General features: G+C 48.5%; 1 protein-coding gene across 12 annotated transcripts in view; it reads right to left on the reverse strand.

Moving 5' to 3' along the window:
- Positions 1-16,779, reverse strand: part of foxp4 (forkhead box P4) — a 159,900-nt gene that overhangs the window by 10,131 nt on the left and 132,990 nt on the right. For all 12 annotated transcript variants that reach the window (XM_029149810.3, XM_029149808.3, XM_029149807.3 and 9 more), the window contains 9 exons: positions 16,436-16,558; positions 13,158-13,283; positions 10,018-10,156; positions 7,504-7,705; positions 7,132-7,230; positions 5,815-5,913; positions 3,294-3,381; positions 1,960-2,043; positions 99-318 (listed from right to left, as the gene is read on the reverse strand). In XM_029149810.3, coding sequence (XP_029005643.1) covers positions 99-318; positions 1,960-2,043; positions 3,294-3,381; positions 5,815-5,913; positions 7,132-7,230; positions 7,504-7,705; positions 10,018-10,156; positions 13,158-13,283; positions 16,436-16,558 — 1,180 coding nt within the window. The remainder of the gene's footprint in view (positions 1-98; positions 319-1,959; positions 2,044-3,293; positions 3,382-5,814; positions 5,914-7,131; positions 7,231-7,503; positions 7,706-10,017; positions 10,157-13,157; positions 13,284-16,435; positions 16,559-16,779) is intronic.

Raw genomic sequence — 16,779 nt, forward strand, 5'->3', positions numbered from 1 at the left:
TACCTCCAGCTTTAATCAACACTAGATCACGCAACCCAAAAAATGACTCGTCTTCATCATAAATAATAACTAGACAATACAAGCTGGTAGCATCATACCTGAGGCGATGGGGGTGCAGTACTTGTCGGAGTTGCGTCTACGTATGGGCCCGACCGCGTGCGTGTGGGAGTGCGAGTGCAGGCTCGATGAGCTGATGACCGAGGGTCCCTGGCGCAGTGGGGTGATGGGGGTGGCGGCGGAGGTGGGGGGGTGGGGGAGACCCTCCGGATAGGCCTCGCTGTCTCGCTTTAACAGAGAGCCACTGGAAGCCAGGTTGAGCTGGGGAGAGACCGGTCGTAACGGTTATTTTAAGGCGCCCGCCGTGATTCATGGTTAAAGTCAATAGGGAATTATTTAATTGCTCGACTTATATCCGCATTAAAGCCTCGCTGCCTGCTGAGTGCAGTAGGGGTAGATACGTTCAGATTCAGGAGACGTCCATGCATGAGACAAGACTTGTCTATTATACCAACACATCTGAGTAATTCTAAACACATTTGTATACAAGTTGTGTAGGAAAAGGTCAAAGTCAGTCCAGACTCTTGACCTGCTTCCTGTAGATAGAACCCAGTAATGATTAAAACATCATTTCAAGGCCAGAAGCTTAGATTTTTCTACCATAAATCTTACATTATTTAACCACTAATATTAACTTATGTTACTGTGCATAAAAATTCGGCCCATGAGAGGCCGCGCCACGAGTCTGTGACTCCAAACCGTTTAAAAGCTACCGGGATCCTGCGAAACCGCACGCCCCGACTCGAAGTGAACATTCGCGTACTTTCTTACACAGAGCGCTTGCTGCAATTAACCCCGTGCTTCCAAAAACAAAACCACACGGCAGCGTGTTTGTAAGAGGGGAACACTCTGCGGCGGCAAAGTCTTCATGGACCAGTACGGGCCAATTAGGCAGAGCCTTGCACACACACATGCACCCAGTGTCTGTGGGACAGCCGAGGGTTTAGGACTAATTAAAAGCACTTTGTGTGTATGTGGTGTCTATATGTATTTGAAATGTGCGAATCGCCCCCTCTTCACTCTGCCCCCTTGCTGTACCATTTAAAGGGGGTGGGGTGGGTCTGTTTAACAGGTACTTCATTAACGCTACAACCCTGCCACATCACCACGGCAACAGTCGAACCCTGTTAATTGAGGCCAAGCTTTGTTTCCATTCCTGACGCTCCTCCCCTGCCCCTCCTCCTCCAATCCCTGACCCCGAGGCTCATCTCCAGTGGTGACAGAACACGCCTCTTCCTGATTTCCCATTAGATGTTAATGGCAGCTGATCCCCCTGCGATCAACACATCACGCAGACACACCGAGTACACACAAACACTCACACACACACTGCCACTCAGCTGAACCCATTTATATCCCCTCAAATTAAGACACTCTACCTCTAATTGACAATTAATTTCAACATCTTCATATTTTAATAAGACTCCTCGTCAATCTGAATAATGAAATATTCATTAGATACCTAATAACAACCTCGCCAGCCAGTGCAGACACACATTCACGCAGACACACACATATCACGCCAAATTTCATTCCCTTTCACCAGCGCACAGTAAAAGTACTGCAGGATGAACATGCAGGACTGGAAATAACCCGAGCTCTAAAGTTATACATTCACTGAGAAATTATATAACGACACGTTCAGGTAGCGACAGAAACAGGAATGGAAAAAATAACAGGAAAGAAAGAATAAAACTAGTTCATCATGACCCTCATTGGTCAATAGAGGGCGCAAATACCAAGCTAGAGGGGAACGGGACCATTTCATTTCAAGAAGGTTCAGATAAAAAGAAAGAGTAAATAAAGCAGATTATAGTTGAATAACAGTATTATTATGATGAGGTCACAAAATGAAGTAAAAGCTCTTGAGTTTTATTGTGAGCGATGCTCGTGTGTACTCACGGGCTGGTTGAACGGCTTTGGCTCCGAGGGGCGCATGTGCAGGTGGGTCATCATGGCCTGGAGTCGCTCGCTCTCTTTGGCCAGCTGTGAAAACGCAGGCACGGAATCAGCATGGAGAACACTCTGATACAAGGGGCGGTTCTGCGCCGGTGCCACGTGTGATAGTGGCACAGAATTACAATTACAATTACACCTCAGGCAGAGAGATGAAAATGACAGTCAGCCGCCTCAGCACCCGGAGCGCTCTCACACACTCACACTAGCCCGCAGACACACTTGTCCCCGTTTGACATTGTTAACTGCCATTTAATGGGCGCTGGTACAGCCTGTGGAAACGCCGCGGCCCGCGTGTGTTTGTGCACGGGCGCCAACGTACACACGCGCCAGGAGCAACGGGTCCACGCTAACGCAGATAGCTCCATTAGCATAGTCACACGCTGGAGCCATGCAGATAGTAGTCTGTCACCGCCGTGTGTGTGTGTGTGTGTGTGTGTGTGTGTGTGTGTGTGTGTGTGTGTGTGTGTGTGTGTGTGTGTGTGTGTGTGTGTGTGTGTGCATGTGTGTGTGTGTGTGTGCGTGTGTGTGTGTGTGTGTGTGTGTGTGTGTGTGTGTGTGTGTGTGTGTGTGTGTGTTGGAGGTTCGTTGAGGCTGAGGGATGAAGTGACGGCCGTCCTGATGTGATGCGACACCAGCTGCCTCTCTGTCACTTTGCGTTCCCCAGCGTTGGCTTCAGGGCCCCGGCTAAACGCTGTTTACCACCACCAAACACATCCCTAACTCGATGCTGGACACCCCCCCGCCGCCGCCACCCCACCCCAAACACACCAACGCATGCATGCGGTGATGTGGACCGTGAACTCAGGAACCGCCGAGACGCGAGCGAAGCCACGCTTTTGTGTTTTCACTTTGTTTGGAACTTTTTTTCATGCGCTGCGCCGTTTGAGGGGAGCGTCGCATTTATCGCCGGTGTTTTACTTTGGCTGGAGCATTCAGATGTTTCAAAAGCTTGCGTGCACGGGCCACATTGAGAACAAGAGTGGCCACGCAGCCCGGTCCTGTGCTTTCGAGCCCGTCTCCTTTCTTCTCGCTCGTCCTCCTCCCCTCTCGGCCTCGCTCTCTCTCGCTGGTGACCAGAGCAGCTTTATAATTGGAGCGGTGATGGCAGCTTCCCTGCCGAATGCTCCTTTTAAATTACAAGCTCCACTGCTCTCCATAAACTCTGCCCTGCCTTAGACAACTTACTGCCATTGACTGACTGAAACAGTCTTCATGACTTTGTTTGTAAGTGGATTAAACATTAAGTGTGTGTGTTCATGCGTGTGTGTGAGACTCACCTGTATCTCCAGTTGCTGAACCACCTGCATCTGGACTCGGCACTGAGCAGTGCTGCGGTCATCCAGGGCATGTTCATTGTTCAAGTGCCTGGAGGAGACAGGAGGTGCGAGACAGGATCAGCATTCAGACATTTCTGGGAAACTATTTAACATTTAGTCCCAAAACTGAAGTCATTCAAAGCCCCAAGAAACTAGTCCTGAATGACGAAGTAGCAAAACTAAGCTCATTCATTTTTCTTTAAACTGAGTTTCAAGCTGGTTCAGCACTGCGGAAATAAATCATAATCTTTGTAGTTTATTTTGTCTAGTGAAGAACGTAGCAGCTGTGTTTTGTGTGTGTATACTTCATTGGTGCTCAGTGAACCGCGATCCAAGACAACCACCTGGATATGAGCTCATGTGTTATCGCACAAAGCCTTATCTGAAGACTTTCTATTAGCTAAACCGCGTTCTACATATTAACTGGGGCGTGCACGTGTGCGTGCGCGCGTGAATGGCGGCGCTGTTTGTTTCCTCCAGTGTGGGAGGACCACGGGACCTTCTGATCTTTCCCAGTGCACCCCTCCCTGTCTCCCTTCCACCAAGCCGCTCTCTTCCCGCTGTCATCGCCAAGGTTATTCACAGGTTGCCCAGTGTGTGTGCGTGTGTGTGTGTGTGTGTGTGTGTGTGTGTGTGTGCCAGCGCAGTGTGTCAGAGGGAGTGATGTTCACTGACAATCTGAATAACTTTATAAGGAAACGATACTGACTTGTTTGTTATGAATACGGCTGTTACACAAGAACATGTGTGCGTTCACGCAGTGTGCGACCACATATGCGATTGAGTGTGTGTGTGTGTGTCATTAACGAAGCAGAACGTTAGGCAACATCAGTTGAAGACTAGAAATGAAACGAAAACAATGATGTCATGGCATGGCTAATCCAGGCAGATAGACGGCTCAACACAAGTGCACGATAATAATAACAAAAACATGATCTCACCCCCTCTCGCCTGCTCGTTCACTCTCCGTCAAGCTCTCTCTCCCTCTTCCCTCACTTGCACTCCTGTCCACTCTCCCCTTCCCACTCTTCTTCCCCCGCAACTCCCCAAATGCCTATGATTCACACTCATTCCGACCAGATCTGCCCCCAAACTCCCCCTCGCTCTATAGCCAGGCCATAAACAGTAGCAGTTTTTTTTTCTGGATGTGTCCCGACAATGAGGCTCTGTTTACCCCTCTGAGTGCTGGCAGACAAGGCTTTAGCCCACATTACACCCAGCTCCACCGACCACAGCCACGGTATTATAGCAGAGGAAGGAGCGGGAGGAGGGAGGAGAGGTGGGCAGAGACAAGAGGGGAGAAGAAAGGCCTGAAACAGTGGAGTGTCTCCCTCCTCTGTTCTTCTGCTCTCCCCTCGTCCCCCCTGGGGCGATGACTAAGGCTGGCTGGAAGGGAGCGCACTGTCGGACTGACGGCATTATCTGTCACTGGCTCTATTTTTCGTCTCCCCCGTCTCTCTCTCTCTTTCAGACACACACACACACACACTGACTCTCTATCCTTCCATCTGCCCTGGGGCTATGTGAAATGAGACACCAAACAACAGCTTTCCTCTCCAAACTTTCCCAGCCCGCTTGCGAGCTTTGATGTGACTGTCCGATGCCATCACGATCACTACGCACACTTCTGTTATTATGTGTGTGTGTGATGCATTTCATCACCCCGGCTTGTTAATATCTCCATTGTTCAAACAGCTAAGAGTTCCACAAAGATAATGAGAGTGTGAGTTTGTTTAGAGCTTCATTAGGGGCTTGTGAAGCCTTTGTTCGCAGCCGCGGTGCCGTGGGGAAGTCCACTGTGCCTCGTGTAACTGAGGATGAGGTGGCGCGATGACTGACAAGCAAAAGGAGGAGAGGAAGTGGGAGTAGGACGGAGGCAGAGTGGGAGAAAGTCTGACATTCATGTGTGTCCTCACCCTAATAATATGTGCGTGGATCCACTAGATAAATAGTTCCTGAGAACTCAAATAAACAGTCGTCCTGTGAATGAGACACCAACACTCCCTCATACATGTATGTTTAGATCCTGTCTGTGTTCAGGCAACCAACGATAAGAAACAAAGACTTGTATACAGTACACGTGTTTCAGAGCAAACGTGATGCAACACACTGCAACCGACTCATTCGTGAGGTACTGTACTGTAATGCAGAACTCCAGAGATGCATGTGAGCTGACTTTGTTCTGCTCCATCTTTGGTGCCTACAGGTAACCTCAATCACACATTGTGTCATGTTTTCCAGCAGGTCTCCTGGGGATTACAGGTTGCTCAAACCTTTTAAGTATCACCCATTAAAGGGAGGAGAGTCTGTGCCTGCTACAGTATAATTTGGAGAAAGACAGAACCTCAAAAAGTTTTCAACTGCAGATACAAATAAACATAGTGTAGAGACTAGTATTAATAAATAAAATATATTTATTATCTATTCCTTATTGCCACCCCACCTTACTGTATGTACTGTAGCAGGAGGGTTGTTAACTTACTTAATGAACTGCCCCATGTCCTCGCACAGTGCTTCACAGCCAGGCCACTTACACTCTCCATGTCCGTAGAGAGGATGGGAGCTGGCGTGCTCCTCGTGACTGCGGATGAAGGGACACACACACACACACACACACACACACACACACAGTAAAACACGCGTTACATGTTGTTAAGTCATATATTCTCACATTAAAACGGGTGCTTTCTAAGAATCTGCAGCAAAGCATCAGCGTGCCACGCTCTCACATACAAATACATGTAGCAGCAGCATCAATGAAGCCATCTGAGTCTGGTTAGCGCTCATTAGTTTGTTCAGTTCATGAAGCCAAGTGCAGGGAGAGGAAGATGGAGCAGAGTGGGGTCAGTTACAGGAGCCAGGCAAGTGAAGGAATTGGTCCAGCAACCTCAGAGGCACATTCTTACGTCCAAGACCTGTCTTTCTGTTTCTGGTGTGTGTGTCTGCGTGCGTGCGCGTGTGTGCGTGTTCTTATGTTTCAGGAGTTGACACACAGTCGGCACAGGACCAACCAGCCATGACTGATTGGCGGCGGCTGCCGTCATGTGCTGCTTGTTCTTTTGTGGTGAGCTTATGTGTGTGTGCACGCGCGTGTGTTGTTCAGCGTGTCTATGCGCATATTTATTAGCGTCTGTGTGTTTGTATTTGTGCGAGACGTGGAGGGAAACGTCTCTACACGTGTGTGTGTGTGTGTGTGTGTGTGTGTGTGTGTGTGTGTGTGTGTGTGTGTGTGTGTGTGTGTGTGTGTGTGTGTGTGTGTGTGTGTGTGTGTGTGGCAGGGCCGGTAGCAGATGCGGTTCAGACCTGGACCTTCGCCGGGGACTGCTGTCTCCACATATATTTACATCACTGCGCATGTGAGCGTTTGCATGTGTGTGTGTGTGTGTGTGTCTGAGCGTGCGTGTGCGGGTAGCCGTGTGTGTGTAGGCTGGGACGGGGATTCTCCTAAATCAACATCAGAAGGCCGTCTAACAGAAACCATTTGTCTCACAGATGGAACCATGTCTCTTTCCCTCTCCCTTTTGCTTTTCCGCCTCTTCCTGATCATATGTGCCGGCTGGAGCTGGAGTGTGCGTCTCGCTGTGTGTGTGTGTGTGTGCGTGTGCGCTGGCTGTGGTTGAGTCAACTCAGAAGCACCTCAGACAGCAGACACGACAAACTGCTGGCAACCACATTCTCCTCCACATCGGCCATGCATTAGCTTAGCAGGCTAGCACCCTGAAGCTGCTCCCGTAGCAGCAGCCCACCGCTTGTGTCGTGTGTAACAACATGTGTGTGTGTGTGTGAATGCGTTACTCACTGGCTGCTGGGGGGTTGGCTGCCTTTGGAGTAAAGGGGAACATGGTCATCTCCGCTGTCTGCCTTGGTGAAGGACGATATCCACTCAAACAGTCTGGCTCTTGAAGATGGAAACAAGCCCATTAGCAGCCAACACAACATGAGCCTCATACAGTGTGTGTGCTAATACAGCTGACACAGCATATTCAGCCTTCCACATCTTCTTCTGCATATGCTGCGCATCTCCTTTCCTCACCTTATATACATGTTATAGAAGAACTAGAGCTCAGGAGGCCATAAACTACACACTGTAGCAACAATGTGTAAATACCCCGGACCCAGAAGACAGACAGAGCATCACAATGTGGACATTCCTACAGTAACGTCACCATACCTGTCTCTCTTTGGGGTGTGGCTCTGTCCATTGGGCATACTATGCAGTGGGAGGTGAGCGCTGGCAGCTTTGGGGAAGGCTGAGGTAGAGTTGGAGCTGTTGGTGCTCAAGTCCAGGCCCTCGGCCTGTTTCAGGGCGTCCTCGCTGCTTGGCACTCCCGACACTTCTTTCCACAGCTGCTGGAGGTCTGACGGACACATCGCTGCCGAGAGGCAACGCCCGGTTAACTTCCACACACGCAAGTCATTCATCAAGTTCACACGTCAGAATACTGTAGGAGTCATTTATTGTTTTCCAAAATGGTGTCAAATATTATTTGACACCAATATTCTGAGGCAGATATCTAAACATGAAGTGCAGATTGTTTTCATATCCAGTGGAAAAAATGATTGAATGGTATTTAAATTAATCCTTACAGCAATAATAAACATGGTTTATAACAAGTCAGATAAGACAATGCATAAAAAGTGACCCACACACAGGCTGTACACCCTGTAAATAAACTGATGTCACACAGAGCTGTAGTTACTTTATCCACTACTACAGTCCCCACGGAGACATTAGGAGAGAAAAATGAGACTAACAAAAACAGACAAGAAGTTAATTTCTGCCTATTTATGTTGTGTTTTCAGATATTCACAACTATTGCTAATGTGCTGTTGGCAGGTGTCCAGCAGCACCAGCGCTCCTGTCACTACATCTATTTGCCTGCGCAGGGTGGGTACGCACTTTGAGTCGCAGCTTTGTTATTTCTGCTCCACTTTCACAGCGAGACCGAAAATGCCACAGCCAGCTCCTATGGATCCCCGTCCACACACACACACACACACACACACACACACACACACACACACACACACACACACACACACACACACACACACACACACACACACACACACACACACACACACACAGGGACCTCGGAGCAATCCAAATATTATGTCTGCTTTTGTCTGCATTCTTCTGTGGTCCCGCCAAAACAAAAGTTCTCACTCGGGAGGAATGAGGTGGTATGTGCATAGATTTCTACAGCATGCACTCGACGGGTGTGAGCGTACTATCCAAGAAACCCGACCACTCTGTGGACACACCCAGAAACTGAAAGTGTAAAGCAGCGTTTCCTCTTTGCTCTGATGAGACCCAGAAAACAGCTGGGGCAACAAAAGTCCCTACTTTGTTTGAGTTCAGCTACTAAACTTCACCCCTATCAAACTAATGAAATTTTGATGAGTGAAACGAGTTGAAGTTCTGACATTTAGTTTGTACAGTGCTCTTGTTCTTGCATTTGTTAAACTTTAACAAACAGTGTTAATAGTGCTTCATCATACTACAGTAACAGAAACAAACAAAACCCATAGTAGCTCTCCTTTATGCCACCTCCCACCACCAACCCACCGGACACAGTGACCCTTTGAGGCGGGGATTTGTGTGTGTGTGTGTGTGTGTGTGTGTGTGTGTGTAGGTGCAAGTGTTTATGCATGTGTGTTTGTGTGTTTGTGCAGCATGGCTGGCCAGAGGAATGCTCGGGCTCACGCCTGGCTGAGCCGTCACAATGGACCGGCTCTTTCACACTGCAGGGAAATTCCACCCTGATATGGAAGGACACAGAGAAAGAGAAGGAGATGCCAAAGCCAAATGTTTGCAACTGTCTGAAAAATTATACTCTTCCAGCCTCTGTCTTTTCATTTGTATTCAATTTGTATCCACACATTTGAATACACTCTGTAAACTGGTAATTCTTGCCCTGTGGTGGACCTCCCTCAGACACAGACGAACATTGGGTTTCTGTGCAGTTTCTGAGTGTAAAATCTTTAAGAAATTGATTTGCTCTGCATTTGTTTTGGCTTTTGTTAGCAAGTTTAAAGATGTGCGTTCATCTATGTGTGAGACTGCATATGTCGGCAGTAGAAATAAGAGATCACATAGACAAAGGGAAGGAAATTGGTCTCTTTGGTCAAGTCAGTCAGAGCTTAAGCAATGTTACGGCCACTTTAAAGCCCCTAAAGCGTTCTCCATTTGCCAGTGTATGTGTTGGAAATCACTGTACACAGACTAAAGTGGACACAGACACAGGCGCATTACATGTTTGTTTTTTCACTACGGGGGGGACCAGTCAAAGTTACTCGCTCTGAAACTGAAGAGAAAATGAAGAGACTGTGGTAGAAGTTACACATGAGAACAAAACAGAAAAAAAACGAGCGCGCAGCAATAGCAAAACGATGATGTTGTTGTGTCTGGCTAATCTCAAGCACGCACATGGTCAAACACACACTTGTACGTGCACACGCACACCTCCAAGCAGGAGGCTTAGTGGCATATTTTCCCTATTATCCAAATGAGTACCTTCCACAAACCCACCAATCAGGTTTCCTTTTATCTTTTATAGGCTGATTAACTTAACAGGCTTCACATGTGGCACTGGGTACTGTGTGTGTGCAGCTACGGGCCATGTGTGCAGGGGCTTCAGGATGTGCCGGTGCGGTTCGGCCGTGTCTGCGTGCGTGCACGTACCTTGCTGCAGAGACTGCATGGCGGCGGTGGGCTGCAGTGGAACCAGGCCTTGTCTCTGGAGATTAAGGATGTGCTGTTGCTGAAGCTGCTGCATCTGGATCAGCTGCTGCTGGAAAGCCAACTGCTTACTGCTTAACTGCTGTTGGGCCAAAGACAGATGGTGGGAAAAATGAGAAAGTTTATTAATACTTCCGCGTCACCTGTATCCTGTTCTCTGCAGGAGTGGAAATTTTACTTTGGTAGAATAATCTCTAAAAAAGTACACGCTTGACACTGAATTAGAGCTTTTGCACATTTGTCCCAACTACAGTATTCTGCTAAACTTAATATACGCTGGTTGCCAACACCATATAAAATTAATAAAAGGATTTTGTTAGTTAATCATTTCCTGTTAAGACCAAAGCTGGGCAGTCCTCCTGGAGAAAAGTAATCATCAGTCAGAAGTAAGACGCGCCCGTTGCCACGCTGTGAGGACCTCTGAGGGTGAAGGGAGGAAGTGAAGGGGACGGGTGAGAGCGGGAGAGCCTCCATAGTGTGTGGCGATAAAGTTGGTGTGTGTTATAGTGATAAATGTCCTCTTTCCTGCTCTCCCAGTCTGGGGCAGACCTAGACTGCGCTGCGCCGTTTGAAGTCCTCGCCGAGCAAGCCCTCAGAGAGACGCACTTTATCTCTCACAGATAGCTAGTGGAAACGGAAAATAAATAAGTACAACTTGAGGAACTGTTCACCGTGTGTGTGTGTGTGTAAGAGAAAGAGAGAGTGGCAGCCTGGAAATCTTTGAACAGCGTGGAACTCACAGGAAGGGCAGATAGGTCACTTCCTTACAGACTCGGTGCCTGGGGAGCAGAGTGCGGTGGCACTGTGTTTGTAGAGGGTGTGAGGGGTAAGAACACCACACGTGGAGGCACTGTGGCAAAGATTCTGCTTTAGGCTAATTAGAAATGTTTGAATAGTTAATAGTAACAGTCTTTAATATTTGTTATGCTCAAACAAAGCATAAAGCATAATGCAAGTTTAGCATATCAAGTTTTTATATTTGCTTATGTGAAAATGAAAATATAGTTTTGTAAACTGAGGTGTGATCACAGTTATCAGACAATCTAAAACCAAAGGTGATGCTTTTAATCTTTTGGGCAGCACAATGTCAGCTGTCAAAGGTCAATTGCAACATTCAGTTTGTTGAATTAAATGTTTTATCGTGATCAAATGGTCGTGAGTGAAGAGGACTCACTGCCCTCCTTTCTACTTGTCCATTTTATTTCTTCCTCTCTGCCCTCTGCCTCTCATTCCCTCCTGAGATGTGGCCATAGCTCTTTACAATATACACTGTGTGTGTGTGTGTGTGTGTGTGTGTGTGTGTGTGTGTGTGTGTGTGTGTGTGTGTGTGTGTGTGTGTGTGTGTGTGTGTGTGTGTGTGTGTGTGTGTGTGTGTGTGTGTCCTGCGTTCTGTTTACATTAGCTGTGGCTGAGTGGCCAAAGCTAGCGCAGTAACAGGCTGTCAATGTGATTTATGAGCACATCACACACTGTCTGAGCCTGCCAGTCACACAGACACACGCGCACACGCAGACACACACGCGCACATGTATAGGGAGGCTCAGACACACACGCATGCACACTGTGTGTGACACACAAACATACACATCTCTTGTGATGGTCAGAGCCACTTCATTAAGCTGACTCCTGACCGGTCCCAAATGCACCGGACACACACAAACACTGAGTGAACACACACATGTGTAGCCGCTCCGTCAACGCATCGCTTCCACGCAGACAAGTGAGGAGGAATTGCAGAAAAGAGGGGAAAAGGGCAAAAGTCACAACCACTCATGCACAAACACTTCAAAAAGCTTTTTATTAGTTTTATCCTTCTTCTTCTAGACCTTTTCTCAACCTCGTGTTTTTCTGCTAGTGTAGTTTCCCTTCAGACACAATGCATGAGTCTGAACTGCAAACACAGCCCTTGTCTCAATTTCTGAAAACACCTGTTTGACCAGGGAATATGACAGAAAAACGCTCAAAAGGTGTTTTGGTTGTTACTGATGCCTCGCAGCAACTGTAAAACACTGACTGCTGGAGATGGAGCCTTAGTCATTTCAACGGTATGCGGCTCTGGAGGGAGGCATATTCCCCCAAGAGTGTGTGTGTGTGTGCATTGAACCGTCACACATCAAGCCTCTCCCTCTCTGCATGTATGTGTAGCCGTGTGACCAGTGTTTGCACTTGTCTAGTTGTTACAGGACAACAAACCTGAAAACTGGGACAGCGGCAGAGCGAAGGGAGAGGGGGAGAGTGATTCAGACACCCTCTCAACATGCGAGTCGACCACAACTGGTTTGCTGTGGTCACGGTCGAGTTGGTCGGCCGCTGTCTGCGAGGGGCGCGTGGGGCGGGGGCTGCCTGCCCGTGGGGAGGGGAGGGGAGGGGTGGGAGGTGACGGGAGAGGAGGAGGAAGAGGAGAAATCTAGGATGTGTCTCCTCATGCGTTTATCAGGAAAGTCTCATGAGATCGTTGTCCTTTAGTCGGTCTCCTGCGTGGAACCGCTGCGAGTTTTGGGGGAGCGGGCGTTCATATAGCGCACGTGCACGCTCCCGTTAGCGTGCGCACAGGTTATGACAGTAATCTTGTCTCATCGATTGAGATCCTCTTTGTTGTGCCACAACGTGATCCTGGCTAATCCTCTGTTATCCCACAGCTGTGGTTAAACCTGGTACAGTGTGTGCGTGCGTGTGTGTGTGTGTGTTAATGCATACTTGGCATGTGAGAAGGAGAGCGAATGCAGGAGGCTGGCAGGGTTAATTGACAATTAAAAGAGTGGCAGACCCCTCCTAACAGAGAGATTTCACCCCGGGCTCAGAGCTGAAGGCATGCAAATGAGTACGTTGGCGGTGTAGCGCGTGGCTCGGCCGCCGCGGCGTGGCTCCATGCTGGCGGAGAAACTGGAAATCCAGACTCACTAATCCTTGCTTTGAGGGAAGCTCGCACACACACCGGTAAACAAAAGGAGGATCGGCGCTTTCTATACATTCGCCGCTCCACGCGATCGGCTCCCGTGTCAACCGCTTTTACTGTGTTTAAGGGCACTCGTGTACTTGAGAGTGTGCTTGAGCTGAGTGAGTAGGCTCCTGGTGAAGTTCACCTCTTTTGCCGCTTGCTTCCCCGCCTGTTGCTGCTGCTGCTGCTGCTGTTGCTGCTGCTGTTGCTGCTGCTGAGTCAGAAGCTGGAGATGCAACTGCTCCTGCTGCTTCTTGTAGTACTCCTGTAGCTGCAGACGCACACACACACACACACACACACACACACACACACACACACACACACACACACACACACACACACACACACACACACACACACACACACACACACAGGCAGACGGGAGGCAAGGTGAGGGAGGGCCGTAAATATGAGACAAACGGAGCACAGGACAGTTTGTGTGGACGCCAACCACACCACACAGACGGTCACACAGTGTAACGTGAAGGAGGGCGTCTCTGTCAGCGAACGCCGCGGCTTCTTGTTGTGGTGCTGTGTGGTTTACTGACAAACCACACACACGCACACACAAACCCAAACAAAGGCTGACGAGGGATATTATGGAGCTATTATTGTGTTGAGCTGCTTTCTGGGGAGATTGTGTATCCTAAAGCTACCGTATGACACTGAGCGTGTGTGGATTGTTCACACTGAGCTCGAGTGCTCATGCAATAAATAAGGATCCACCTGTGGAACAACGCACTCGCACACGTGTGCTGCATCGGACCACGTTAACGGAGACGATGATATGACTGACAAATATCCACAAAATAAATCTGAAGATCTGAAGATAAGAGCTGGTGGCTGGCACATGCTACTCTACTGTAGGCCTGACTGAGCGGTACCATACTAGCCCTGGAGGGAGATATTCCTCGGTGAAATACTTTAGGCCAGCAGTATTTATTGTAGCGCTCTCATAAAACACCTGCTGGCTCCGTGTGTGCGCGCGTGCACGCCTGCGCTGCGAAGGGTTTTCAGTTCGTAAATCTTAAATAGGCCGTTTCTATACCATGTGCAGATAAGAGAAGTGGCCCCCGGGTTATGCACGGTTATTTATAGATCCATACGTGTCCATCTATCGCCATAGTAACGGCCTGTAATGGCCTGGAAGGGGAAGTGACTGAAGTTGCCCGCTGACACGTCTGCAGTATGTGCTCTTCACCTCATTACCTGGCATTTTGGTTTCTGCTGTAGCGATGCAGATATTCCCCGAAAGGCTGAATGCAATTTAAAAGCGCTGGACCTGGCGCAGCGCCGCGGCGTGGCTCGGTGACGCAGAAACGCGCACGTTGAGGCCGCACGTTTCCTCCGACCGACCGCCGCTCGTCTGTTTGTTTGAGCCGCTAATCATTAATTTACGCAGGAAGCGCCATTAAGATTCTAATCGTGCCGAGACGAGAGCAAAGCAGGAAATGCGCGCCGGCCACAGTGCAGCGTGTTTTTCTGTGTACGTGAGTGTGTGTGTGTGTGTGTGTGTGTGTGCGTGTGTGTGTGCGTGTGTGTGTGCGTGTGTGTGTGTGTGTGTGCGTGTGTGTGTGTGTGTGTGTGTGTGTGTGTGCGTGTGTGTGTGCGTGTGTGTGTGTGTGTGTGGGGGGGGTTATACTCTGGAGAGCAGCTTATACATGTGTCCATCCGCAGTTTGTCTTTGTTTCATGGTGCATCAAATGTTCAAAGAGGCTTTTCAGCGGAGAATGACTTCACAGCGCAGCAGTTGCTTCGGTCTCTCATCCGTCTGACCCGACAGTGAGCACAGCACACACCACACACACCCTGTGTAACGTAATGGTCCCCCCTTTTTTTTGTGCGACCGTGTTTTACATTTCCAGTCCACAATCTTATCCTAGCCGCGGCTTCGATTTTGCATAATTTACTGTGCTTTTGTACTATGACATTCCTTCTTGTCCCTAATTTATTTTAAATGCACGACTCATTCCTTCTTGCCGCTCTTTCTTCTCCATCTGCTATTCCTCTTTTTTATCGCTCCTTAGGCGGAGTTAATCTCTCTTTTCCGCGTCACTAGCCCTGATCGCCTCCTCATCACAAAGACAAATGCATATGCGAGGACACACACATACACACAGGGGCGTGCGAACACACACACTTGGCTGGAGAGTGGTGAGTTGAGGGAATAATTAAGTGATAATTAAGGTCTTTTTAATGATTTGATTCACTGGCTCCGTGCATTAAGAGTATGTGTAAGTGAGGCACTCACCTCTCCAGCCTATTACCATGACCTTGACTTTAGTGAATACACCAATAAAGAAAAGCAGGGCAGCAGTAGGATAAGTAAAGGTTAGGGAAAAGGTTGAAACACACAAAAACACACACGCAAATCGACAAATGACTCTACGAACACACAACCGCAGTTTAGCAGTGGGCCGTAAACCTTAGTTACAGTACACAGTCTTACACAATTCTGTATTGCCATGGGGATATGAAATTTAATGCTCCAGTGAGTGATATGTTGGTTGGTTGTTCTGTGTGTGTGTAGGTGTGTGCGTGTGTGTGCGCGCAAAAGTGCCTGATTTGCAGATATATACTAAGAGCAAGTCCATACTGTGGTTAATTAAGTGGGAGAGCAATGTTAAACTCAGTGGTTTTAATAGCATGAGTGTAGTGTGTGTGTGTGTGTGTGTGTGTGTGTGTGTGTGTGTGTGTGTGTGTGTGTGTGTGTGTGTGTCTGTGCGTGCACATTATCAGCCCCCTTTCTCCCATCTCCTTTTTCCTCGTTAGAGCAAAAAGAGCTGGTGAAGGGCTTCTTAGCCATCTGCATGTCTGTTTCAGAAAGCCAGCACATTTCACATTTCCATTATGATCCATGTTGTCAGATCTTCCCACTACAATTTATACTCGCCTAAAGCTACTGCTCCTTATTAAATCTATTGTCTGCGCTGGCCTGCTGCGTGTGTGTGTATGTGTTTTCTAGACTTCTGCTGCAATTACTTTTCTATTCCAGCAATGATAAAAAAAGTCCTGTTCAAACACGGCCTTTACAACCCTGTAAAAGCAGGAGGTCAGGGGCTGGTGAGGTCGACAGATCTGATGCAGATGAGTGTTTATTGGTTTGTGTCTACGTGGCAACCCCCGGCCCCCACTCCTTATCACCTGCTAGGCATCACCACGCACTGCTGAATTACTGCGATTCGCTAGTTGATGCTAACAAATGTGTGCGTGTGTTTATAGCTGTGAAGGGTGGGAGGATGCACATTCACCGCCAAAGTAGAGGTACTCAAAGTGACAGCATGTGTATAAGTAGATATGTGGATGTGCGTTTATCTTTAAGGATCCGAGAAAGACACAATCGTGCCCAGAGCGTGTCAGTATCTACTGAAGCAGACACATCCAAACATGCAGCCGTCCAACAACGCGCGTGTGTCTTACCTGCTGTAGCATTAAAGCTTGCTGTTGCTGCAGCAGGGCCTGCAGCTGAGGGGGGGACAGGATCTGTTGCATCTGCTGGGGAGTGATCATCTGTGGACTCATCATCGCCATGGACACAGGTACCTGACAACAAGGACACACGCAGGCCTGTCAGGGTCACATTCTATACATTACAGTAAGTAGCAGTGAAAAGTAGGGCAGCACAGGCTGTGGGGTTAAGTTTTATGAGAACACCACTGCGAGCGCTAAGCATGACCGTGCCTGCAACTGAAAGCCTCACTCAAAACAAACAAACTAAGTGAAGACAGTGCCGAGTGCTGGTACGAACAGGTAGAGGTGCAGAG

Source organism: Betta splendens, chromosome 5, assembly GCF_900634795.4.
Source record: "Betta splendens chromosome 5, fBetSpl5.4, whole genome shotgun sequence".
Lineage (NCBI taxonomy): Eukaryota > Metazoa > Chordata > Actinopteri > Anabantiformes > Osphronemidae > Betta > Betta splendens.